Source organism: Chlorocebus sabaeus, chromosome 12, assembly GCF_047675955.1.
Source record: "Chlorocebus sabaeus isolate Y175 chromosome 12, mChlSab1.0.hap1, whole genome shotgun sequence".
Classification (NCBI taxonomy): Eukaryota; Metazoa; Chordata; class Mammalia; order Primates; family Cercopithecidae; genus Chlorocebus; species Chlorocebus sabaeus.
The window spans coordinates 29,124,950-29,151,329 of NC_132915.1; the positions used below are offsets into that span (position 1 = coordinate 29,124,950).

The 26,380-nt window shown below is 40.2% G+C and overlaps 1 protein-coding gene across 1 annotated transcript in view; it reads right to left on the reverse strand.

The window, feature by feature from the left end:
* Positions 1–26,380, reverse strand: part of PGM5 (phosphoglucomutase 5) — a 180,167-nt gene that overhangs the window by 50,692 nt on the left and 103,095 nt on the right. The window contains exons 7-9 of the mRNA XM_007969422.3: positions 21,471–21,586; positions 4,255–4,390; positions 48–231 (exon numbers count right to left, since the gene is read on the reverse strand). Of these exons, the coding sequence (XP_007967613.3) occupies positions 48–231; positions 4,255–4,390; positions 21,471–21,586 (436 nt within the window). The remainder of the gene's footprint in view (positions 1–47; positions 232–4,254; positions 4,391–21,470; positions 21,587–26,380) is intronic.

The window sequence follows — 26,380 nt, forward strand, 5'->3', positions numbered from 1 at the left end:
CACTGGTTCTGCCTGATAACCTGTCTTAGTGATTTCCTGGCAAGTACCTGTTTCTTGGTCACAGTGCCATCCACAGGGTCCACGTATTCAAAGCTATCCGTCTTCGCCACACTGTAGACATGGCTCCCCACAGCAAACTGCTGGCCAATGAAGGATTTGTCTGTGACCAGGGCCTCCAGGTCCCTCATGATATAATATGTCGTCTTGGGATCCAACCCCTCATAGTCAAACCTGGTGAGGACACAGGAGGAACAGAAACCTAATCAGAGAACCAGCAACTGGGTGGCCCGCTTACAGTCATCTAATCATTGGTTCTGTTTTCAGGGAAGGACAGCACAGAAATGCACCTTCAACTGATCTCCCCTCCTCCATCTGACCCTTACAATCCATTCCCCATACAGCGGCCAGAGTAATCTTGTAAAAATCAGATCATGCCACTTTCTATTAAATCCCTCTATAAATTCCCATCACATTGAGAACAAAACTCAACACCTTAACCTCGGTCTATCAGGCACTGTGGGAGCTGCCCTTGCCCACCTCTTTGACTTGACTTTGTTCTGTCTTTTTACCCTTGTTCACTGACTCCAGCCATACTGGCCTCTTCTCCAGTGCACATTGACATTGCACCCATTCCTGCCTCTGGGCCTCTTGCACTTGCTGTGTGTTCCCTCTACCTTGTACATTCTTCTGCCAGCTCTTCAAATACCAGGCTCATTCTCTCCTCCCATTTTCAAACCCATTGTCACCATTAGAATGTGACCTTCTCTGACCATCTATTTAAGGCAGCTTCCCCACTCTGTCTTCTTCTCTCATCACCCTTTATATTTTCTTTTGGTAGTTACCCCAAACTGTTTGTATCTTGTTTTTATATTTGTTTATGTATTCATTATCTGTCTTTGGCCACCAGAATGTGAGCTCCAGGAGGACAGACACCTTAGCTGTCCTGTTCTCTGCTACTTCTAGTACATAGTAAGTTTTATGTAAGTAGAATGGAATGAAAAATGGGAGAAATGGAAGGAAGGAAAGAGAGAGAAAACAAGGTAAAAAGAAAGGGAGAAGGGGAACTGAGCATGCTATAGAACTCTTGGAAACTTGGAAGACATGTCACAATTGTTCCATTCAAAAAAGACCTCCTAGCCAAGAGTATCAAATGTAACAATGGGACTGGAAGTCAATTAGAAAAAAAAAAAAAAGACTAAAAATAATACCAATTGCATTTGTCATTGTGGGGTTTAAAATATGGTGATGGATACCAAGAGTTGGCACAGTGCCAGGCACTGGTGCTTAAAAAAGCTAACTACTTTTATTTGCCATCACTACCATAAAGAAACTCTCTTTTACAATGTCAGATGGTCTTGGCTGAGACCTAATGGCACACCTAGGAGTGTCTGTTTAAGAAGGAAGCCATAGGAGGGGCAGCTCCACCCAAGTCACTGTGGAGGATCTTACATTTGGGCTTCCTGTAGCATAGAAAAAAGGATGTGAGTTCTCAGAGTGAACTGGAAGAAGGAAGCTCTAAATAGTTGTTACTACTTTTTTCCGCTTAAAATCTTTTAAGACATCTAGTAAACATCAGCATATTAGCCAAGATGCAAAATATGGAATAATACCATGTCTAGCAATGGGTCCCCTGCATCTATATCCCTTTCTTTTATTCTCTTCCTCCTACACAAGGTGTTTTTTTCTCAGCCTCAGACAGATAAAAAAGGAACTCCCTCAGAACATTCTTTTTCAGCAGTGCATGTATTCTGAGACTGCAGTGACTTTAAAGGTAGACATTTGGGGAAGATAGAGACCTAACCAAGGAGAAAGGGACAGGAAGACAGGAGAAAAGAGTCTAGCAGGAGATAGAGAGGCATTGAAAGAGATTCAGGAGTTGAAAAAAATCCACTAGTATGATAGATCACATTCAGTCTAGGGTTGAGAATCATCAGATTGGTTTGCTCAAACGTTCACCTTCATATACAAGCAGGATCTAGCACTGCCTTCCACCCCCAAATCCCCATCTGACAACCATCAATAACAACACACTTTCAAGGAAGAAACCCTGAAATGGAGGATTCCTTCTGGGGTCTACTCATACAAGGAAAATAATCTGGAAGATTTTCTCAGATATTCAGGCTCAGTATTAGTTAAAGTGAAATTGTTTTATTATTTTCAGCCTGCCAAGAAAATTGTCAAGTGAGGAATAATCACATTCCCAAGCACCTTTTAATTTGCCATTTGCTGGGGGTTGAAGGAAATGTTTACCTTTCATTCTATGTATTTTCTCCTCCCTTTTTCTTTATCTCTGTGATCTTTTTGGACAGAAATCTGAAACATAACTCAATGTCCTAGAAGAAATTAAATCTATCACATATTATTCTCTAATATGGTATTTGTTATGAAGAAGTAATTATCGTGTAAGCTCTTGGCCACAAAAAATAAACTACATTATAAATACAGTTATCATAACACCAATTATTCAAGACACCAGCAGAAACCTAGATAATCATTCCACAAATTATGAGGAACACATCTCTGATTCAAAGCGAACTCACTAGGCCAGAGGTTGTCGATCATAACATATTTTGTCATGTTGGACTTTTTGGAACAGCTTCATGCAACTGAAGAATGTCATCTGCCAATTAACTCTTGGTATGCCAGGAAAAAAAACACACACACATGAATCAGGGGGTTTTGGTACTTGTTAGAAATAACGATGAGTAAACCAAGTTTCTACCTGTCCTGAGAATTCATTTTTTATGATACACTGAATAATTTCAGGTGTTTTGCAAGCTATCACATCCCCAGCTTTCTTGACTAAATGGGAACTAAGAATATGATATCATTGTTGTCTACATCTCCCAGAAGATTGCAATCTCTTTGATTTAACGAGTACAATCATGGGCTTCCTTATTCTCTGATACACATCTAAGTAAAAGGCTTCTTAACAGAAGAAATAATCACCTTATAAGGGAAGCCTAAAGCTCTCTTTCTGTCCCTTGAGCTCTTGAAACACAACCAAACATTCAAAGTAGTTAACTATTCATAAACAAAGCAAAATGAGTCACAATCTTTCTGTTTTTAATACAGAGTCTCTGAGACTATCCAAGGATTCCCTTGCCCCACCTCCAAGATCTTTACAGTTAACATCGTTTCCTACTCCCTCCTCCTAACCCATGGCTTGGTTCTTGTTATGTACACATATCTAGCATACCTAGGTTCACACTCCTAGCAAGTAACCACACTTCCAGAATACTCTTACTTTCATTTACTTAAACAACAGGAAAGTGACATAGACCCCTGACCCTAAGTTCCTACCCACTGATCTTTCCTTTCCTTCCTTCCAAAATAATGGTTTCCTTTTCTGTACTTCTTTTCCCCTGTTTTTTTGTTTATTTGTTTTGTTTTTTGTTGTTTTTGAGATGGAGTCTCACTCTGTTGCCCAGGCTGTAGTGCAGTGAGTGGTACGATCTCCACTCACTACAACCTCAACCTCCCAGGTTCAAGCGATTCTCCTGCCTCAGCCTCCCGAGTAGCTACAGGTGAGCACCACCAAACCCAGCTACTTTTTGTATTTTTAGTAGAGAAGAGTTTCACCATGTTGGTCAGGCTGGTCTCAAACTCCTGACCTTAGGTGATCCACCTGCCTCGGTCTCCCAAAGTGCTGGGATTGCAGGCATGAGCCACCATACCCGGCCTGTACCTCTTTTTCATGAGGATAAAACTTTAGCAATATCTGGAGCTCTTGAACCATGAGGTTCCTTCAAAGGGTGCCAGCTCAGGCATCTTGGACATTGAACCTGATTATTGGTGAGGCGGTAAGACAGAGGTAGAGAGAGGATTATGAAAGCACCCCAACCTGTCACAGCTTCTGTGTCTGCCTTTTTTACTTGATAAATATGGATGGAAAACCAACAAGAAATGCCTCTGGTTTGACTGCATGACTCTCACAGCCATGATAGTAACCAAATAACTTTTCAAAGCTCTGCAGTTCAGAGTTCGTCTTGAGATGGACATCTACCTTATAAGCATTGATGAAAAGATTACAGAATGATGTCACGAGGAGAAAGGAAATTGGTGCCTTCTAGCTTGGTAGCCTTTGACACCATCCCCAACCATCTATAAGGGGTGATTCAGCTCCAGCCTCTGTGCTCCTCAGATCTTCTGGGAAGATGCCTCCTTTTTAAGGTTCTAGACCATTAGTTTTAGAAACCTGTTCTAGGAGTATTTCTTCAGGGTCCATACAGAGACCCTTCCCCTTCTCCTCACCTGCAATAGTAGTGGCGGCCAAATTTGGCCCAGTGATCTCGGACAATTTCCTCCACACTCTGCTTCCGGGCAGCAATAATGGAGAGCCAGACCAAGACAGCCCACAGGCCATCCTTCTCTCGGAGGTGGTCAGAGCCTAAGGGTGAAAGAAAAATTCTACTGAGGATTCATTTCTGGGAGCAAAGCAAAAGCTAAATGAACTAAGAAGACCAGTTAGCGATTGAGTGTTATGTAGACATCATCACCTCTTTATTTTCTTCAAAGCACTTGTCCTTACTTGATGATTTAATGTCCTTATTTAAATGATTGGATCTATTTATTCATTATGTTAAATATGTGTCTCCTAATACATTTGCATTTCTGAAAAATATGCAACTGAAATTCAAATAAAATAATAACAAAAAGTAAAACTTGGATTCTGAAGGAATCAGAGAGCCAAGTTGACATCTCATTAGCCCAATGAGATTATTCATTTATTCAGTAAATATTTGGTGACCCCTACAATATATCAAGCATTGTTCTACATCTTGGGGTAAAGCAGCGAATAAGATAGTTCTTTACTCATAAAGTTTGAATCCAAGTAGATGGAGTTAGGTGGAGAAAGGCAAAGAAAAGTAGATAAGAGAACAAGATGCATCAAATAAGGATAAGTGCTTTGAAGAAAATAAAGAGGTGATGATGTCACAGAGCATAACAGCACCAAAAGCTGCTTTACCTAAGGTGGGCTGGCGGTCCCCCCACCCAACAGATATGTCCCCCTGGAACCTGTGAATGTGACCTTATTTTGGGAAATACTTTTTGCAGATATAATTAAGTTAGGAATCTTGAGGTGAGATTATCTCAATCTCATCTGGATTATCCAGGTAGCACCTAAATACAATGATAAATGTTCTTATAAGAAGAGGAGAAGACACAGAAGAGAAGAAATACAGAGGGGCAAGCTACATGCAGATGGAGGCAGAGATTACAGTTATGCCGCCACAAGTCATGGAACGTGTGGAGCCACCAGAAACTGAAAGAGGCAAGGGGAATCCTCCTCTACAGCCTTCCAAGGAAGCATGGTCCTGCCAACACCTTGGTTTTAGACTTCTGGCCTCCAGAACTATAAGAGAATACATTTGTACTGCTTTAAGCCACCCAGTTAGTGGTGATTTGTTATGACAGCCCTAGGAGATTAATACAGATAGTTAGGGTTTGCCCCCACTGAGGTAATGGCATCTGAGCTGACACCTGAGAAGGAGTCAGCCACGCCAAGATCTGGGGATGACGTATTCCAAGCTAGGGCACAGAAAAAGCAAAGTCCCTGAGGTAGGAATGAAGAGAGAAGCTAAATCTCACAGCTATTCATATAGAAAGAGTTAGAAGCAGTTCTTATTGCATCATGCACACAAATGAAGACTGCAGTCTAAATGACCAGCTTCCTGTGCAATGAGAACCCAGAAGTGTGTGTCACAGGCCCATTTAGGTATCTGTTAGCCAATTATAAGCTCTCTCTGAAGTGAATAAAGCCCTGAATGTAAAGAAATGTGTTGTATTGTGAGACATGTGGTATTCTGGCGAAAGTTTTAGAATTAGGGCTTAAGCCAAATTGCTACCTCACAGATGTGTGGAAAGTTATTACAAAGTCATTAATTCCCCTGAGCCTCAGTTTCTCATTTGTAAAATGGGGACCCCATCACCTATTTTGCAGCATTGTTATAACAACTTAATCAAGTTAAGAGGACAAGCTCTAGAGTTAGATTTCTCATGTTCTAATCCTGGCTCAGTCATTTAGCTTTGTTTGCAGTACTGCTCTGTAACCTATGGACAATAACAGCTCCGATCCCATGGGGTTACTGTCAGGATTAAGCAAGTAAATATGCCTAGATGTTTAGAACAGTGACTGGGATATCACACATTTTTGCTGTTGATCTTGTTGGTGATTTTAATAAAGCTGTGTGCATTACCGCAAGGTGCTGATTCCTCAATACACACTTTCAGAAATTGTTCTTGGTTATTCATGTAATTTTATCCTCTAACTCTAGCAATAGTAACATCTTAAGAAACAGGATTGGGTCCATGGGGTGGACCTTCTTGTAGCAGGGCAATGAGAATGGACAACAGTGCTCTTGGGTTTCAGAACTATGAAACGTACATAGAAAATATGAAAACCAACAAGGGAGACCCAATGCCACAGAGCTGTTTAACCCCTGAAAATGGGATCAAACAATACTTAAGTCAAACATCTTTGACAACTTCTAACTAAAGCTACAGACCATTTATCGTGCTTGTGACATTTATGGTGTTAAATGTTAAACATTTTTTCTCAATAAGGAAAACATGCAAATCTGAGGGTGGCCATGAAGGTACTAAAATCAATAAGAGAAAGGATCAGGTTTTTAGTTCTTCCTATACACTGATCAAGGGTCTGTTAATGGCACTGCTGGATGTCCAGTTGTGGTTGACTCTGGGTTAACAGGACCCTGGGCATTAATCATCACACCATGAAGTGTCTTTAGTCTCATCCAGTGAATTCTTCACACTGCTACAAAAATGGAAGAAGTTTGGAAGACTGAGTTAGCTCCATGGCCAACTGCCAAAAAACAAGTCTAGGAAACCCTGCCCAGTGGGATCATTTCAAAACCTTTTGTCCTTTTATAGCTGAAAAAAAAAAATCACTTTTATTTACTGGCTAGAGAAAAATACCCTTTTGTTCTAAAACGTGGGCTTTGCATACCTTCGAACTCCAGCTGGATTACATTACCTAGAGATAGAACCATTAGATGCTGTTAAATCTGTGAGATAAGATGTCATAATTTAGTGCTAGAGGGACATAAAGTTCTTTTAGTTGGATAAACAAAAAAAAACCCACCTCAACGTTTGTAGCCAATTGCATAGTAAATTGTGAGTTGGCTTGAATATCCTTGCCTCCAAGTTAAACATTTGCCAAGGTTAATAAGGGGCTGATGATGAAGTAAAATTAACAATGCCCTTTAGAGTTCTTTGAATTTGGGACAGAGACATTAATGATGCTTCAATTACACAGATGTTTTCACTGGATGATTATAGTGTACTTTGGAGTGGGTTTGGGGGCTAAAACTCTCCTTTTAAAAAGCCTTTCAGGCAAGTGAACGCTAATGCTGTATCAGCGACAGGCAGATTAAATAAGAAATGCCAGAAAAGCACAAAGGCATCAAACAGTTTTCTAAAATCCCGCTATAAACAGAGTAAAAATGGGAGTAGAAATGTTCACGCTATATATATAACAGGGATAATAGGCTGGATATTTTTTAATGTTTTCATAAGTCAATAAGAAAAAGAGAAACCTCAATGGACAATGGCATGAGAGGGCACAAGCATGCAATTTTCAGAGGAAAATACTAACAGTCAACATTGGAACAAAAGTTCACCCTCATTGTGGTCGAAGAAAAGTATGTAAAATGGGATACCATCTGGGGCCTGTCAGGTTAGCAAAGGTTGGACAGGGGAAGAGTTAACTTGGCAATAATGATCAATAGTCTTTAAAAATCTCATTCAGCTTTTGACCCAGCTATTTTATTTCTTAACCTTAAGTCATAGGACATTCAATGAAGTAGATACAAGGATAAAGAAAAATTGGAAAAATATTGTTGTTTTATTTTTCTGAGACAGGGTCTTGCTGTCACCTGGGCTGGAGTGCAGGGGTTCGATCATGGTTCACTGCAGCCTCGACCTCCCAGGCTCAAGTGATCCTCCCACCTCAGTGTCTCTAGTAGCTGGGACTCTAGGTGCACATTACCATGCCTGGCTAATTTATTTATTTACTTTTTTAGAGGTGGCGTCTCACTATGTTGCCCAGGCTTAATTGTTGAACAACAGGATCATTGTACAAAATTTATTCAAAACCTTGTGTGTAGACAAAATAAATAAGAATCTTTGGTAACACAGGAAACCATGTTTATTCAATTCTTTTTATTTTATTTTATTTTTATAGTTTCAGGAGGTACAAGTTCATGGATATATTGCCTAGTGGCTTTTAGTGTACTTATCATTCAAATAGAAAACATTGTATCCAATAGGTAATTGTTCATTCCATTTTAATAAATGAAAAATCAGTTTACTAAAAAAGAATATTCAGTATATTTTTATAAAAAATGTGTATATTTGTGTGCACAGGTAAACAGAAGAATATTCACCAAACTGTTAACATGGATATTATCTCTGAAGTGGTAGAACTGCAGATGTTTTTCCTTTCTTTCCTTTTAAATATTTTCATAACAATGTGTTATTTCATAAGAAAAAAATAAATTTTTTAAGTTGTTGGCCGGGCACGGTGGCTCACACCTATAATCACAGCACTTTGGGAGACTGAGGTGGGTGAATCACCTGAGATCAGGAGTTCGAGACCAGCCTGGCCAACATGGTGAAACCTCGTCTCTACTAAAAATACAAAAAAAAAAAAAAAAAGAAAAAAGAAATTAGCCGGGCATGGTGGCAGACACATGTAATCCCAGCTACTTGGGAGGTTGAGGCAAGAGAATCATTTGAACCCAGAAGGTAGAGGTTGCAATGAGCTGAGATCACACCAATGCACTTCAGCCTGGGCAACAAGAGTGAAACTCCGTCTCAAAAAATAAAAATAAAAATAAAAATAAAGAAAGTTGTCAATGGTGCATAGAAATTCACATTTAAAACATGCCTTTTCTAGAGTCATATAGTTGGGCTCATCTAGTATGTATTTTTTTTGATTGTCTTCTTTTGCTTAACAATATGCATTTATGGTTCCTTCATGTCTTTTTATGGCTTGAGAGTGCATGATTTTTTAGCACTGAATAACACCAGCACAATTTTTGAAGCTTGCTGCCTGGCTTAGGACATTGCAGGGAGAATGTACCCATATTTCCAAAGCTGTAAGTACCACTCACCTTGCCTTTCTCATCCAACGTAGCCCAGCCCAAAGCCCATGCAACCTTATTCTGAGCAGCCCTGAGAAGCAGCCATTTCCACCCACACACCAGAAAGAGGGCGCTCAGCTCTTCTCTGCCATAACTCCAACAAAAACTGGTACCAAAAAAGAAGGCCGTTTTTTTTTTTTCCCTAGAGAAATATCACTGTTCCCCCTCCACCCAAATTAAACTTTGAATTTTCTCAATCTTCAAAACCATGCTACGTGAGCTAGGCAGTACACTAGTAAGTATATTGCCCTCACAAAAGAAAAGGAAAAATAAAGACAATGCTCAATCATCTTAAAGGTGTTTTCTTCACATGGAAACACCAGTGTGGACACAGCTCAATAAAGCATCACATGCATTACTAACAGATCAAGCCACTACAGCTGAAACTCAGATAAGGAAATTCTAAATTTGTCATTGGGAAAAATGTAAGTCAATTTGCACCTGTTGCCAACTCCAAGTTGTAACATAGGTTAACAATTTTCAAGTCTGCACTGCACATTAGAATCACCTAAGGAACTTTTAAACAATACCAACTCTCAGGTCTCACCCTGAACCAATAAAATAAAAACTTTTAACGATGGGGCCCAGGCATTGGTATTGCTTTTTTAAAACTCCTTGGGTGATTTTCACAGGCAGCCAGGCTTGAGCGCCACTCGCTTCAGCAGAAAGGCACCCACCGTATGCAGTCTCATGTTTGGGGCAGATTGCCTGAGGGTAGTGAGTTAGGCCTCTTCCTCTTTTTACTTGAATGTGGCGCTAAGGGAAAGCAGCCATTGGTCTCCCATTTAATGCACGGCTCTGGCCTTGCTAACATGAGGGTTCTCACTGGAGTCAGCTTCAGTATCAAGGTCTCTCCTTGCCATTTTCATCTGGAAAACTGAGGACCTTGCCAGCTTTGGAATGACCAGCTCATCCTGGTTTGCATGGGATTTTCCCACTTTTAGCACATAAAGTCCCACATCCCACGGAACTTCTTAGTCCTGGACAAACCAGGATTGTTGGTCATACAATAAGAAAGGCCACTCACTCAGAGGTTCCTGATTATTTTTGAAGCACAATTACAAGGAGGATAAATTCCATTCTAAGAAGAAAGCAGCAAGGCACCAGGCACTGTGCTAGGGGATTTTATGCATCTATTATTTAATTTCCACAATTTGATAGCCCCCTTTTACAAATAAGAGATTGAGCTTAGGTCATCTGTATGAGGTCACACAGCTACTAAGTGGTAAAAAGAGGGTTCCAAGCTGGGCAATTTGGCTCCAAAGCCTATGGACAACTGCCACTGGATTATCCCAGCAATGCTGTGGCCCTCAGGAGTTGCAAGAAAGCAGGTAAAGCATCCTGTGTGGTGAGAGCTGGGGTAGGCTTTCTAAAGGACAAGCTGCAAATTTTCCCTTTATTTCTCCAGTTTACCTTTTTTCATTTAGAAATGGTTTTCATTAATTTGCAGTGAAATTCTTTTCATCCTTTTTCAGCTACTCAAGACAAAACTTTGTCTTTGAAAAACAGTGGAGTTATGATGTTGAAGTGGGGCCACTCTTTTTGGGTGGACCTGAGATTTGAGAACATGCTACAGAATTGCAATGGAGATAGATCGATCGGTAGACTGATAGATTGATTTTCATTTCTCAAACCACTTACGTTCAGATCTTTAACATCAGGCAAAAAAGCAAGGCTCACTGAAAAAAAAGTCACCTTTCTATGCTTAAAAACATGTTCTTAAATGTACCAATGTTCATCAACTAGAGAACAAAGCTCTCCCACATGTAAGTCTGTCAGTGTCAGGTGTGAGCGCAGAAGAGTCAGACAGCAGCAAAGAACACATCCTGCGCTGCAGGCAATGTGGCTCCCAATGAATAATTCTATGTCACAACACATTTTATAAGTAAAATAATAATAAATAGTGTTTCACACAAGGCTGATATCCTGACCACAGCAACATCCTATAAACTCCCTGAGGGAAGGGCCTGTGTCTGAAATTACTCCTCACTCTACCCTGGGCTGGCTCATAGAAGGTGTGCAGTAAATGTTCATTGAATGAATAAATGAATGCCTCTCTAGTATGTAGTACATTTAATTCATCAGATTTGCTCCTCACTAAGGGTAGCTAGTTAGAAGCAACCTGAAATATCATGATGGAAGAAACCTACAGATCATCCCCTCAAACGAAGTTGTCTCGCAGTGAGGAAATTGAATCACAGAGAAGCTAAGCTGTTTGTCCAAGAGAGGGGGAGTCAAGATGGAAGCTGGGTCCCTTAACCTCTCATGCCATGCTGTTTACATGACACCATTCTCCCAAGTTCCCTGGCATTCCTTCCACCTTCATCCAAAAGAATAACCAGGAGGGGACTGGGGAGGGTGGGAAATGACTCATCAGCATGACCTGAAAATAGCAGCAGCAGATACTGTGAAGCCAGCAAGGTAGGGTTTGAATTGTGGCTCAGCCAGTGCGACCTTGGCCAGCGGCTTGACATTCCTCCCTAAACCTCAATGACTTCATCAATAAAATGGGGTCATTAGGGTCCCTACCCCATCATTGTGAAGAAGACTCTAAAATAAAGTACAAGCAGCGCTAGGAATTGTGTCTATCATTTAGGAGGCATCAAGCCATCTATCTCAGAGCAGGGAGCACATTAACCATATCATGGCCAGCCAGCTGGCACACTTCCCTCACAGAGCATACCAGTGTGCTCCTAACTCATATATCCCAACTCTTTTTTTTTTTTTTTTTTTTTTTTGTCACCAAGGCAGATAGGAACAACAGGACTCTGAGTTGTCTTTTTCTTTTAGATGGAGTCTCACTCTGTCACCCAGGCTGGAGTGCAATGGCATGATCTTGGCTCATCACAACCTCTACCTCCTGGGTTCAAGCGATTCTCCTGCCTCAGCCTCCCGAGTAGCTGGGATTACAGGCAACTGCCACCACGCCCGGCTAATTTTTGTATTATTAATAGAGATGAGGTTTCACCATGTTGGCCAGGCTGGTCTTGAACTCCTGACCTCAGGAGTTCACCCTCCTTGGCCTCCCAAAGTGCTGGGATTACAGGTATGAGCCACCACACCCAGTCTTTCTCTCTCTTTTTTTTTTTTAAAGAGACAAGGTCTTGCTATGTTGCCCAAGCTGGCCTTGAACTCCTGGCCTCAGGCAATCCTCCTGCCTTAGCCTCCCACATAGGCACAAACCACCATACCCCGTTTAAGAATTGTTCCTTGACGGGTCATACACTGAACCAAAAATCTCGCCAGTGGCTTTTAAGGTTGAAGACCTGTCACTTCTACAGTCACTATACTGTGTTCTCAGTGGGGCCACCTAGTAACTAGTAGTCTCCTAGAATGCAGATTGGGAAGCCTCAAAGCACAACTTTAGGGATTGTATCTAAATCCCAAGGGACAGTTCTCCTTGTTAAAAGTCACTTACTAGACACTGGGAAAAGAACCCCTTAGTCGGTTTGGAAGTCTTCAGTCTCTGACCAGGGGCCATGATGTCCCAGTCAGTCCCAGGATACTCTGGTCAGTACAGATGTGGTCTCAGAAGCCCCACTCCTTTGTTTCTGCTCCACAATTAGGTGTCACACAACACTCCCTCTTACCACTTTTCATCAGCTTGGAGGATTAATAGAAGGATCAATGGAACTGGGACCACTGAGACTCCAAGAAAGGGATCTCAGGTAATGGAGACATTCTTCCAATGCTAAGTGAGAGTTCTGTTTCCCGGCACAGGTGTTGATCATTTCCAGAAGATCCAGAAGGGAGTTTCAATTTTCTGGCTTTATAAGACGGCTCACGGGGATGTCAATCATAGCACCTCTGTGCTCTGGCCCAGCCTAGATTGAACTGCATACATGCACTCAGACTGTTTCAAATAGCCCCACAGAGAAACTGCTCATCTAGCACTGATAATGCTGTCATCATGGCCTCCTAAACCCACATCTGCAACCCAGCCAAATTTATACCCACTGGCCACAAACAAGAAAAAGAAGTGCAGTAGGACCTCAGTAATCTGAAATGCATGGCTATATGGCCTCTTTCTCTCTCCTAGAGACTAGAGTTGGCAGATGCAAAAACAGACAAATGTACAGGGAATAACCATCTAGACAGGCAATGGACTAAAGTTTTCCTATATTTTACCTTTTGAAGACATAAAATAGTAAATGTAATAATTGTATAAATAAGAGACAGTTAAACTTGTATTCAGTGTTTGTGCAACAGCACTACTGTGAACCCAATCTTCAGTTAGGATATACATCATTCATATGTGAAATATAAATGAAGAAAGAGGCATGGCCCTAAACATGTTAAAAACTCTACAACTCTCAGGGGAAATAAAATGTTCATTCACAAAGTAACTGGAGAATAATAACATAAACCATAAGACAATAAAGCACAAAGTGACTATGCTAAAGTCAGTAAGAATTTGGTGCATACAAAAGATCACTAAAGCTGGAACCTAGCCCACTGTTGAACATGGCTATTTCTGTTATTGTCAACAACCACAGGCATAAGAAATAAACAAGTTAATACAATAAATTATAAATGCTTTAAAATCTGTTTATTAACACTACTTTCAGGAAAGGAGATCTTCCTAGAAGCATGTTGTTAGCTATTAGTTTGTACTGATGATTATAATGATTGAGAATATTTAAAAATTATATTTTATATAATTCTAATTTTATCATTCATAACATTTCTCCCCATCCCTTTCCAAATAGTCTATATTTGTGCAATTTTGTTTTATAAACCTTCCCAAATCTTGGGATACCCAAACACCCAGATCTTCAGAAACATATCCATTTAAGGATGACAAAAAGATAACTACTAGTAATGCAAGGAAGAAATGACAAAATGAAAATTCTTTGTTTCTTCCTTCCACCCACCTACCTTCCATTCATCTTTCCAGCCTTCTTTCCCTTCTACCGTTCATCCTTCTATCTTTCCACCCATCCTACAACCATTTACTTAGGGCCGAACATTTATCAAACAAATAGAGCTGAACAAGATAGACATGGGCCCTGTCTTCAGGGCATTTACAATATTGGCATGGAATCCATGCATGGAAGCATCCAGCAAACCTCAGAAGACTGGAAAGATACTCAGGAGTCTTCGCGACACAGAATACACATATACTCGGGGCCTCATCTTGTGCTAGAAATTGCGCACATATGAAAACAGTCAACCTCAAGAGCACCAGGCTGTACTCAGAGTTCACAGTGGAAAAATTTGGTGTGACAAGTATGGACAACTCATGCTAATACCAGGAGCTCTGGATTCAATTCCAAATTTCTAGAAAGAGATGAATACATACAAGAGGTACATACTAAGTGCTTATTAAAAAAAACACTATTATTTTTTTGAAAGACTCAACAAAGTACTTACTTGGAAATAATAAACACTGTTACATCACTTGATTTTTGTTGGCAAATTTGTATGACTATTGACATTAGTTTTTCAAGAATACATAGTCAAAAGTAATAGTGGTCGGCATGGTGGTTAATGCCTGCAATCCCAGCACTTTGGGAGGCCAAGGTGGGTGGATCACTTGAGGCCAGCAGTTTTAGACCACCCTGGCCAACATGGCAAAATCCTGTCTCTACTAAAAACACAATAATTAGCCAAGGGGTGATGGCGCACGCCTGTGGTCCTGCTACTTGAGAGGCTGAGGCATGAAAATCACCTAAACCCAGGAGGCAGAGGTTGCAGTGAGCCGAGATAGTGCCACTGCACTCCAGCCTGGGCAACAGAGCAAGACTCCATCTCCAAAGTAATAATAATAATACTGAAGATGGTAGCCAGGCTTGGAGATCTTCCAGGCATTCACAAAGAGAATGATTCTTCAGTATTACCTATAAGTATTGACACAGCTCTGGGCTGTGACAATTTATATATTCCCAAAATGGTATGACTTCTTAGAAAACTAATGATAATGATGGAAACCAATGGAACATTTTCAACACATTCCCCCCAAAACGTCTAAGTTTTTGTTTTATCAGATCTTAATGTTACTGTTTTAACACAGTGTGTTTTTGTGTATGGGAACAAGCCCAGATTTCTTCAAATTTGGAACTTTAGAGGAGTAGCCAGAATGCCATTTAGATGAACAATCTTCTTCTATTTAAGTCTGAGGATTGACAAAACATTCTCCTTTTCCCTCGTAAAGCAGTTTTCTGAGACCCTTCCCAGGAAGTGGGTGCATACCTGGTCCCAGCACAAAATATGATTTGGCTTCTTAAGTGACCTTGGTTCTTCAATAGAGCAAGAAATGCAGGCTTCCTATTTTCCAGAACCTGGAGCTTTCCAAGGGAGAGAAGTCCCAGCACTGACACCTGTCACCAGCTTATGACCTTGGCAAATTCTGAGAGCTCAAGATGCTGGCAAGGGAAATTTTCACTCAGGATATATCTTTCTTCTTTTGAATCTATCCTTGGGCAAAAGCTTAGCATTCTCAGCCTGAGGCAGATCTGTATTTTGAAGCTTTCTTGGCATGAAACTATACATTTCTGGTTGGTACTCAGTTCCATGACCCAGGCATGCTGGAAAAAAAGCCTTCAGTTGAGAAAGCTTAGATCAATTTTAGAAGTTTCCCCCCTGTACTGAGGCTAGAACCTTCCATCTCTCCTCCTGTAGTTAGCTCATTTAATTCTGAAAACCATATCCCAAGATGGAGAGTGCCTATGATCAGCTGACTTTTACAGGTTGTGAATAAGGGTCAGAGAGGCCACACGGCTTGTCTATAAATAGTAGGCAAGGGTCTCGAATATGGGTCATCAGCCTGATGTTCCTGTGCCTTTGTACTGCCACGTCCAGACCTGGTGTGGCATCTCAGCACATTCTTGCTACTCATTCTCATGAAAAGCAAAACTACTGGTTTTCCCTTAAGCAATGTTTTCTATTCCTGACTGCACATGGGAATTACTCGAGGATCCGTATTTTAAATGCGGGTTCTCAGGCTCCACACTGCCAGGGATTCAAAGTGGGGGTGGGGTGGAAAATCTGCATTTTTAATAACCTTCCCTTGTGATCCTGCCACAGCCAGCTCAGTGCAGTAAGGAAGCTCAGTGCAAGACCAGAATAAAGCCACTTTCTCTTTCTAAGGCTGGGTGGCCTAACTCCTTCAGACCTTCAATGGGGCACTTACTGCTGAGTGCGGGAGAGAGAGAATTAGTCATTGTTTTCATGGGAGAGACTAATAAGCACAGTGGAAAGTGGCATACACTTTAGGGCAGGAAACTTGTCTTCTAGTTCCATTATAATTTTTTCTTTTTTTCTTTTTTTTTTTTTTTTTTTTGCCATAGTCTCACTCTGTCTCCCAGGCTGGAGTGCAGTGGTGCGATCTCAGCTCACTGCAACCTCTGCCTCCCAGGTTCAAGTGATTCTCCTGCCTCAGATTCCCAAGTAGCTGGGATTACAGGCGTCTGCCACCACACCCGGCTAATTTTTGTATTTTTAGTAGAGACGGGGTTTCATCATGTTGGCCAGGCTGTCTCAAACTCCTGACCACAAGTGATCTGCCCACCTCTGCCTCCCAAAGTGTTGCGATTACAGGCAAGAACCACCACACCTGGCCTGTTCCGCTGTAATTTAATTCAAGCGGAGAACTTTTCCAAGTTCCATGGGCACTGAGTGAGTCACTTAACTATGTCCTGGGGTTGGGGGCTTTATCTTGTCTGTCAAAGCAGCCTAAAGTCACTTTAACCTGCAGAACGGCAGAGAAGGCAGTATTTTAAAACTTTATACACTGAAAACTCTCTTGTGCTCCTTTAAAGGAAAATGATAGATAACTATAAATTGAGAGACTTTTAAAACTACCTTCAAGCCCAGCCTATGTGTTGCAATTGGCATAGCTGTCTAAAAACAAAGCTTGCTGCGGTGTCTGTAAGCAGACCTCCTACCATGCAGAATGTGGCATCCTATTTCCGGTTGACTCAAGTCCCAGCATCCAAGATGCACAGGCAAAGGGCTTCAAGAACTGCTCCCTCACCTGTATTTCCAATACTACTTTTTGAAACTTCCTCCTCTACCCTACCCTATACATCAAAGGTCAGCAAACTACAGCCCATGGGCCAAATCCAGACTTAATTTTTTGTAATTAACGCTTTATTCGAACACAACCTTGCTCATTTGCTTATGTACTGCCTATAATTGCTTTTGTGCTACAATGACAGATTTGAGTAATTGTGATGGAGACCTTTGTTTCACAATCTGGGGGCCTCTTGGCCCCCAAAGCCTAAAATATTTACTATCTGGCCCTTTATGAGAAAAGTTTGCTGACCTCTGCTATAGAACCAGTCTTTTTTAGACTTTTTTGACTAAGACCTACAATAAATACATTTTTCCATGCAACCTGCTATACCCATACATGCATGTAGGCATATTTACATGCACACATGAACATTTCAAAAACAGGATCTTTACTGCATGAAATGAACATGCCCCCACATTCCCTGCTCTCCCACCTCTATTCCTCCCTGGACATCACTCCCTGGCAAGACCTTGCTCTTTCCTCTCTATGAGTACATCCACTGCCCCAATCCTTCTGTAAGCACTCATTTAACTTCCATCTCTCATAAAGTGTGCTTCAAATCTCCAGCCCAAAAGCACTTTCTGCTTTTGTCCTCTCCCATAGCACGCTTCCTACTCCTCAACTGTGGTGCTTCAAAGTTGATGGTTGTTCAAAGAGCAACCATCTATGCATCTCTCTTTCTTTCTCTCTCTCTCTCTCTTTCTCTCTCTCTCTCTTTCTTTTTAGACAGTGTCTTGCTGTGTCACCCAGACTGGAGTGGCATGGCTCATCATAGTTCACTGCAGCCTGGAACTCCTGGGTTCAAGAGATTCTTCTGCCTCAGCTTCCCAAGTAGCTAGGACTACATGTACATGCCACCACCTGGCTAATTTTTTAATTTTCTGTAGAGATGGGGTCTTAACTTTGTTGCCCAGGCTGGTCCTAAACTCCTGGGCTCAAGTGATCCTCCCTCCTTGGCCTTCCAAGTGCATCTTTCTTATATGCTCTAAAGTGCTCAGAAATTCGGAAGGGTGTGGTACTGAGCATTCTGTATTCTACACACCGTCCAACACAATGCCTGGTACTGTGTCAGCACTGAATAAATGTTTATTGAATTGAAATAGGCAAATATTTATTACTAAAAGCGTAACATGGCTTACATATGGTTTATCTCTTTAATTGGAAACTAAAAGTCTATAATATATATTATAAACACTTAATAAATGCTTATAAAGACAGAGAAAAGGGATAACCTGTACTTACCATTTTTCATTCCAGTTTCTAGATTTGTTTTACTAACTAGTGGCAGAATTATTATATACGATATATAATTTCTAATTTTTTGAGTTACAGTCACTGGTCTAAGCACACCAAAGAGGAAGGAAATCACTCTATTTGTTAGGGCCCCAGCAGAAAAGGGGTATACTAGTTTTGGCTGTCAGAGCAGAGCTACCATCTGCATATCCTGAATTTAGATAGTAGTACCTGAGAAAGCTTGATATGGTCTCTTTTTGTCCCAGGAAACAAAGATGTGCGACATCTCTCATGTACTATTAATTGTAGTGTTGGTAGGGTCCAACTGATTCGTGTAAGAAGAGAAAACATCCCAGGAAAAATTCCTTCATGAAGCCCAACATGACTTGAAATACTCATTATGATCATTTAGAGTGAATTTGTTATAATCTGTTTAAGCAGGACCCATAGGACTTATTCTCAGAAATTCAAGTATGAGTTAATACCAGTAAATCAATTATGATATTTCATTATATTCATATAACAAAAAAGAAAAAACACATTAATATATCACTAGATTCTGACAAGGTACCTGATAAATCCAGCAGTCATTTCTAATAAGACTCTAAGTAAATAGGAACGGGAACAATAGTCTATGTAAACATGATAAAGATTTTACCAATATTAAAAAGCAATCATCAAAACAGATGGTAAAATATTAATACTAAATCCATTGCCACTAAAATTAACTTTTTATTACTTATTATTTTGAAGATGATAGCTACTGAAATAAGATAAGAATATGAAATAAAGGGTGTATGTATGTTCTCACTTATAAGTGGGAGCTAAATGATGAGAACTGATGAACACAAAGAAGGAAACAACAGACACTGGGATCTACTTGAGGAGGAGGGTGGGAGGAGCAAGAGGAGCAGAAAAGACAACTATTGGGTACTGGGCTTAATTCCCGGGTGATGAAATAATCTGTACAACAAACACCTGTGACATGAGTTTGCCTGTGTGACAAACATTCACATGCACACCTGAGGAAAGAAAGAGAGAGAGAGAGGGAGAGGGAGAGGGGAAGGGTTGTAGATATTAGGGGAAAAACAAGAAAAATATTTTATTCATAGATTATCTGACTGTATATTTTAAAATCCCAAGAGAATATATAACTTTTGGAAAAAAATCCACTACAATTAATATGATAATTATATTAATAATTACTATAATTGCAACTAAGGAAGTTGCAAACCAGAGAAAAAGCATTTTTTTTTTTTTTTTTTTTTTTTTTTTTTTTTTTTTTTTTTTTGAGACGGAGTCTCGCTCTGTCGCCCAGGCTGGAGTGCAGTGGCCGGATCTCAGCTCACTGCAAGCTCCGCCTCCCGGGTTTACGCCATTCTCCTGCCTCAGCCTCCGGAGTAGCTGGGACTACAGGCGCCCGCCACCTCGCCCGGCTAGTTTTTTGTATTTTTAGTAGAGACGGGGTTTCACCGTGTTTGCCAGGATGGTCTCGATCTCCTGACCTCGTGATCCGCCCGTCTCGGCCTCCCAAAGTGCTGGGATTACAGGCCTGAGCCACCGCGCCCGGCCGAGAAAAAGCATATTAATCAATAGCTTCTCTTCATACAAACATTAAGCAAATTAGAAAGGAAAATTAGGACAGCAGCATCAAAATCAAGGCAATTTTAAAGCTCTACAGGAAATATGACCCAGTTTCTTCAATGAATAAATAATAAGGGCAAAATGTAAAGAAGAGAAATGTAGATTAAAAGAGTCTTAAGAGACATATCAGCCAATTACAATGTAAGATCTTTTAGATCCAATTAGAACAAACAGTCAGAGAAGAACCAGAGATTGGAACTATCAGACAGGGTGTTTAAAATAACCATATCTAATATGTTAAATGAGCTAATGAAAAAGATAAACAATTACATAAACAGATGGGGAATTTCAGAGAGCTGAAAAATATTTTAAAAGAGTCAAAGATAAATGCTTTAAAAAAAAAAAAAAAAAAAAAAAAAAACCAGCATCAGAGATGAAGATTTCCTTCAACAGGCTCATCAGCAGATTGGACACAGCTAAGGAAAGAATCAGTGAACTAAAAGATGTTCCAATAGAGATGATCTAAACTGAAACACAAGAAGAAAAAAGGGGAGAAATAAATCAGAACAATGAAGGTAAGAGCTCATTTAGCATCACAAATTATCTAACACATGTGTAATTGGAGCCTCAGAAGAACAAGAGATGAAGAATGGGGAAGGAGAAATATTTGAAAAAATAATAGCTGAGCATTTCCTAAAATTAATGAACAACAACAAACGACAGAGCCAAGAATTCAAGAGAACCCCACACAGAGTTAAACACATACATGCATACACCCCTAGACATATCATTAATATAATAAGACTTCTGAAAATCAAAGATTAAAAAATATTGAAGTCAACCAAAGGCAGGAGATTTTGGGGTACTTTACATACAGAGGAATATATATAAAAATTAAATCCAACTACTTGGAAATGATACAAGCCAGAAAACAACTGGATGACATATTTAAAGTATGTAAAAAAAGAAAATGTTTTTAATATTTTAGGTGTGATAATGGTACTGTGGTTATGTGTTTTTTCTGAACAAGAGCCCTTATATTTAAAGATTCATCTTGAAATACTTATGGATAAAACAACAAGCTACAGAGTATTGCTTCACAATAGTCAGGGAGGAACATTCCCCTGCGGATGAGGGTAGAGATAAAGGAAGACTGACCACAAGTTTATGACAGTTGAAATGGAAGTGACAGGAACACGGGGATTCAATGCAATATTCTGTCTACTCTTATACACTTTAAAGATTTCCATAATATAAATTTTTAAAGAAAGAGAAATTTCTAAAAAGAAGAAACAAAATGGACAAAAGAGGTAAGCATATCACAACACATACTCTACTAGGTTTTTCTGACTTTTTTGCCTCTACTTAACTGTTCCTGTGTAATTCACAGAAAGTTCACAGGTCTCCAAACTGAGATCACAAAAGGCTGCAGCCACCCTCCCCAGTAACATCAACCCAACAAAGCCTACCAGTGCCAAAGCTCTCTTCCCCACACAGATTGCACCGTCCTGAGTCCATCAGATTTGAGAAGAATCTCCATCCAGCTGGGGTCTCATATACAGGGACCTTCATTGATTTGGCCACTCTGAAAAACGAAATTTGAGAAAAGTCGATTCATATACCTCATTTTCAGTTTTTTTCTCAGCATAGTAGGGGGAGTCTTTAGGATCTACTAATTCCATAGCTAGATTTCAGAACAATCTGGGTAGTGTTGACAGATTTCAGGATATCAAGTCGTAAGTTAGAAAATAATAAATAACCCATTTCAATGGTTCTCAATTTTGCTTTCTCCACCACATAGAAAATATTAAGTTAATATACAGAATATTTTTTACATTTGTTTCACTTCTATACATTTTTCTTTATCTTTTTGGAAAGAGTCCACGTGGGAAGATCAGAATCTAAATTAAGAGGGTATTTGGGCACAAACACTTTGCAATATTGTTTAACAGTATCTACTAAAGATGAACTTACCCATATTCTATGAACCAGAAATTCAACTCCTAGAAATTACTAATGACATGTAGCAGACACTGTGATGTGCTGCTCAGATTTACCCCGACCACACCCACCCACCTGCTCCCCAATGGACACACGCGTGCACACACACACACACACTTTAGACATTTTAGGATGAAAATATGCATCCTACCAGCTACTAGGAATGCTGATTGCTGACAGCTCGCAGATGTGGCCCCTATTCTTTGCCAAAGAGAGATGTCTCACCCCAAATCATGTTCCCATGCCTGGGTTAATCCACATTCAGTGACTGGTATAAAGGGTTGTATAAAGACCTGGCCTCCTTGCCCCAATTTTGCACAACTCTAGAGGGCCATTTCAGCTCCAGAGCTCCCCACAGGTTGGCTAAGGCCTTTGTTGTGCCTGCATTTCAATCTAACTTCTCCATGTTCAATCCTCCTTTCTCACTCCCCCATAAGTTTTGATCTTGAATGCAACTTTGATCATGAAGGCAGAAAGGAATAAACTTCCTGAAAGCAAATATCTCTCAGAGTTGCTTCCTGGGGAACACAGTGTGCAAAGTTGCTCAACAGGGTGTATATATAAGATTTTACAAGAATGATCATAGAATCACAATTTGTATAATTGAAACAATCCTAATGTCCATCAAAGTAGAATGGACAAATAATTTGTGATATACAATGTAATACTATAAATCCTATTGTGCAAACTATTGCCGCATGCAACAATTTGAATGACTCTCATAAATATAACCCAGACAGGATCTGGCTTACGATGGCTTGACTTACAATTTTTCCCCTTTATGATTGGTTTATCCAGATACAATCCCATCGTAAGTTGAGGAGCTCCTATGACTTATGGTGGAGTTGTGGTTTCTACTGAATGACTATCGCTTTTGCTCCATCATAAAGTCAAAAACTCTTAAGTTGAACCATCATACATCAGAGACTGTGTGCTGTGTTGTCAGCATTAAATGCATTTTTGACGTAACGATATTTTTGACTTAAGACGGGTTTATCAGGATGCAATACCATCTTAAGTTAAAGAGCATCTGTATTAAGTAAAAGAAGTCAGAAACAAAGGTATATACACTGTATTGTTCCACTTAGATAAAATTCAAAAACAGCCAAAACTTATCAATGCTGTCAAGTTTCAGGCTCAGAGAAGTCAAGTTTTTGTTCAAAGTCTCACAGAGGTAAGGGGCAGTGCTAGAAATGGGACCCAGATCTGCTTAGTTCTCCTCATGTTCCATTCCATTACACCATCCTGTCTCTTCAAATGTCTTAGTGCTTCATGAGGACGTAGATCTCAAAGCAGGCTAGGGAATGAGCTGATACCACAGACACTGGCCTGAAGAGTTTCATTTTCCCCATATGCTAGCAACCGAAAGAGAAAAACAACAAATGCCTACCAACAGCAAGATTTAGTTATTTAAAGGCTGTGAGTGCAGGGGATGACCATAGAGTGGGATCAATGAGGGTCTTGAGAAAGAAGAGGAAGAAAGACAAACACAGGATAAAATATGCCACATAGTAATGATTCCTTTAGGTTGGCTTTGTGGCCAGCTAAAGGAAAAAAACATCTAGAAACTCTTGCCATGGGAAGGTGAACACCTCGCTTTTCACAAACCCCAAATACAATGAATGTGCTCAGGACTGAAAAATTGTGTGCTGCCTCTCCCAGTTCGTATTGAAAAGCACTTTTCAGGTGGTCAGCTGTTATTTCAAATATTCTGTCTTCTCTCTTTTTCAATGGTTTAAGAAAGATATAAAATCATGCTTACATCCTGGTAGGAACAATGAAAGAAACCATCCACAAATTGTACAGCAAAGGTAAATTTTCATTTACCTTTAAAATAACATTATCTTCATGGTCAGAAGACTATGGAAGGTCAGAATAACATTAATTTCATCGTCAGAAGCTCAAGGAAGAGAGAATAAGTCACAGAGAAGCCTTCTGCAACAGCACATAGTCAAGCCTGGGTCAAAGTTAATTCAACAAAGATGAATGCATGTGGATGACAAATAAAATGCACAACATGGGGCAGAGGTGAGGGTGAGAGTGAGGGTATGGGGTGTGGGGATGTATGTTCTCTGACCAAAACATTCTTGTAGGTTCAAAGCCAAGTTGGCAGGTCTGAAGGGAGGGAAAAGGATTTCCCCAGCTCCCACCCTTTCAAATTAATCACTGTTAGGAGGTCATCAAGCTGAAGGCTGTGGCTGGATTTTAAAGGACCGGATACTTTTATAACTATGAGCCACAGTTGCAGCTACCCAAGCCAAAATAACAATATGGGTAATCAAATTCCAGGATTATGGGTATGAGTTAATTGTGTCCTAGGGTCAAAAAGGAATTTCCCTCTCTCCTCCCTGTCCTGAAATTGGGATTCATCCCAAACACAGCATTCAGCAGATACCAATGCGTTAGACAGGTTTTTGGCAGGAGGCCCCTGGAATCTCTGAAATCCTCTAGTACAAAAGCTGAAAACGAAGTTGCCCAGGCTGAGGGGCTGAACCCTTCTCCCCAACTGCTTGCCATTATGTGGGGGAGATAAACATGAGAACTCACTTCCTAGGAAAGGCCAGAGTGTGAAGGGAAAAAATGAAAAGTAACCTGGGCCACATTTTTCCTGCAAGTGAGAATGAGCCTGAAAACTATGCTGGATATAACTCTTTAGTCTGAATTTTAAAACCTCCTAAAATGTGACTTAGGTTGGAAATTGTCTCAACCTAGCTTTCCAACAGTTTCTCCCACACTATTCCTTATGTGTTCTATGCTGCTAACAAGATGAATGATTTCCTATTTTCTAAATATGCCCTTAAGTTTTGTTGCTGTATATTGCCCAGTCCTTTTTTATGCTATTCATTTTTCCTGGATTAATCCTCCTTTCTCACTTCTGTCAGAATACTTCAAGTTGCCTGAAGACCTACCTTAAATGCTTTTCCAGCATTAAAGCCTGTTGTTTCATTTTGTGCTCTATAATGGGATAGCTCATACTAGATAATTTATAAAAAATAGAAATTTATTTCCCACAGTTCTAGAGGTTGGGAAGTCCAAGATCAAGGCACCAGCATCTGCTGTGGTGAGGCCTTCTTGCTGCACGTGGCAAAGGCAGCAGGAAAAGCTAGCCTAATTCTGTGTAAAGGCTTTTTTATAAGGGTCTTAATGCCATTAATGAGGAAGGAGCCCTCCTGGCCTGATCATCTCTTAAAGGCCCTCTCTCTGAATACTATCACATTGGCAACACTGACTTTTAGAAGGAATGAAGTTCCAGCATGAATATTGCAAGCGACAAAAACTTCCAAACCATAACAAAGCCTGTGGCAAAGACTCCTAGGTGGTCAAAAATCCATCTCATCTTTTCGGACACACAGGTGGACTGTAGTTCTCAACCTCCCTTGAAATTAGCTGTGGTCATGTGACTGAGTTCTAGCCAATGAAACTCAAGTTCTAGCCAAGGGAACCCCTCTTTCAGATCTGGCTATAAGATCTTTTCGTTTTCCACATTCCTTCTCCTTCTGCCAGCTTGATGTGGACAAACCCAGCAACCTTAAAAGCCTTATGTTGGAGATAGATGACCCACAAGAGGGGAGGACCTGGATCTCTGAATCACCATCTGGTACAGAGTCAACTATGAATCAGGAACACCTGTTTTTAACTTTAGGAGATTGAAAACACCTTTTTATGTGTTTGAGTGGTTATACATCTTGGGGATAGTTTTATAGTAGCAGCTACACTATCTTAATGAATCTAGTCCTTTCCTCATCACTGAAATCAATCCACATGACCCTTCCCGCTGTGGAGCTTCCGTGGTATAGGTCGTTATGTTCACATTGTCCTTGCACATGCTGTGTGCTGACTGAATACTTCCCCTCCACACACAAACACTATCACCACCACCAATGTGCTAGAACTTCTATGAGGGCAGGAACTGCATCTTATATGTCTTCATGGCTCCTTCAATGTCTAGAATAAAACAGTGCCTCTCCAGACTTGTCCTTAATAAATGCTATATGATTTCAGTTGACTAATAAATATTATTTAAGGAGTTGTTAAAAGGGTTTTTAAATAGCAGGGGACTAAGTAAATCTATTTTATGGTCTTTTCTCCTTGAAGTTTTCTTTAAAATATAATTCAGTCATTTCTGCATATTTTATCTAAATTAGTCATTTTGAGAAAAGATAATTTCTCCAGGTATTAATTAGTCGGGCTATTAGGATGTGGCAAAGGCATATCTTAGAAAGACAGATCTTACAGAATGAGGGGCAGTGACTAAATGATCATCAAAGGTTTGAGGAGCAAAAGGACACATTATTTTTATCTTACCATTCTGATGGTCACGCTACCCTTATATGATCAAACAGGATAGTAAATACAAAAGTACCTTAAAAGTGCCCTG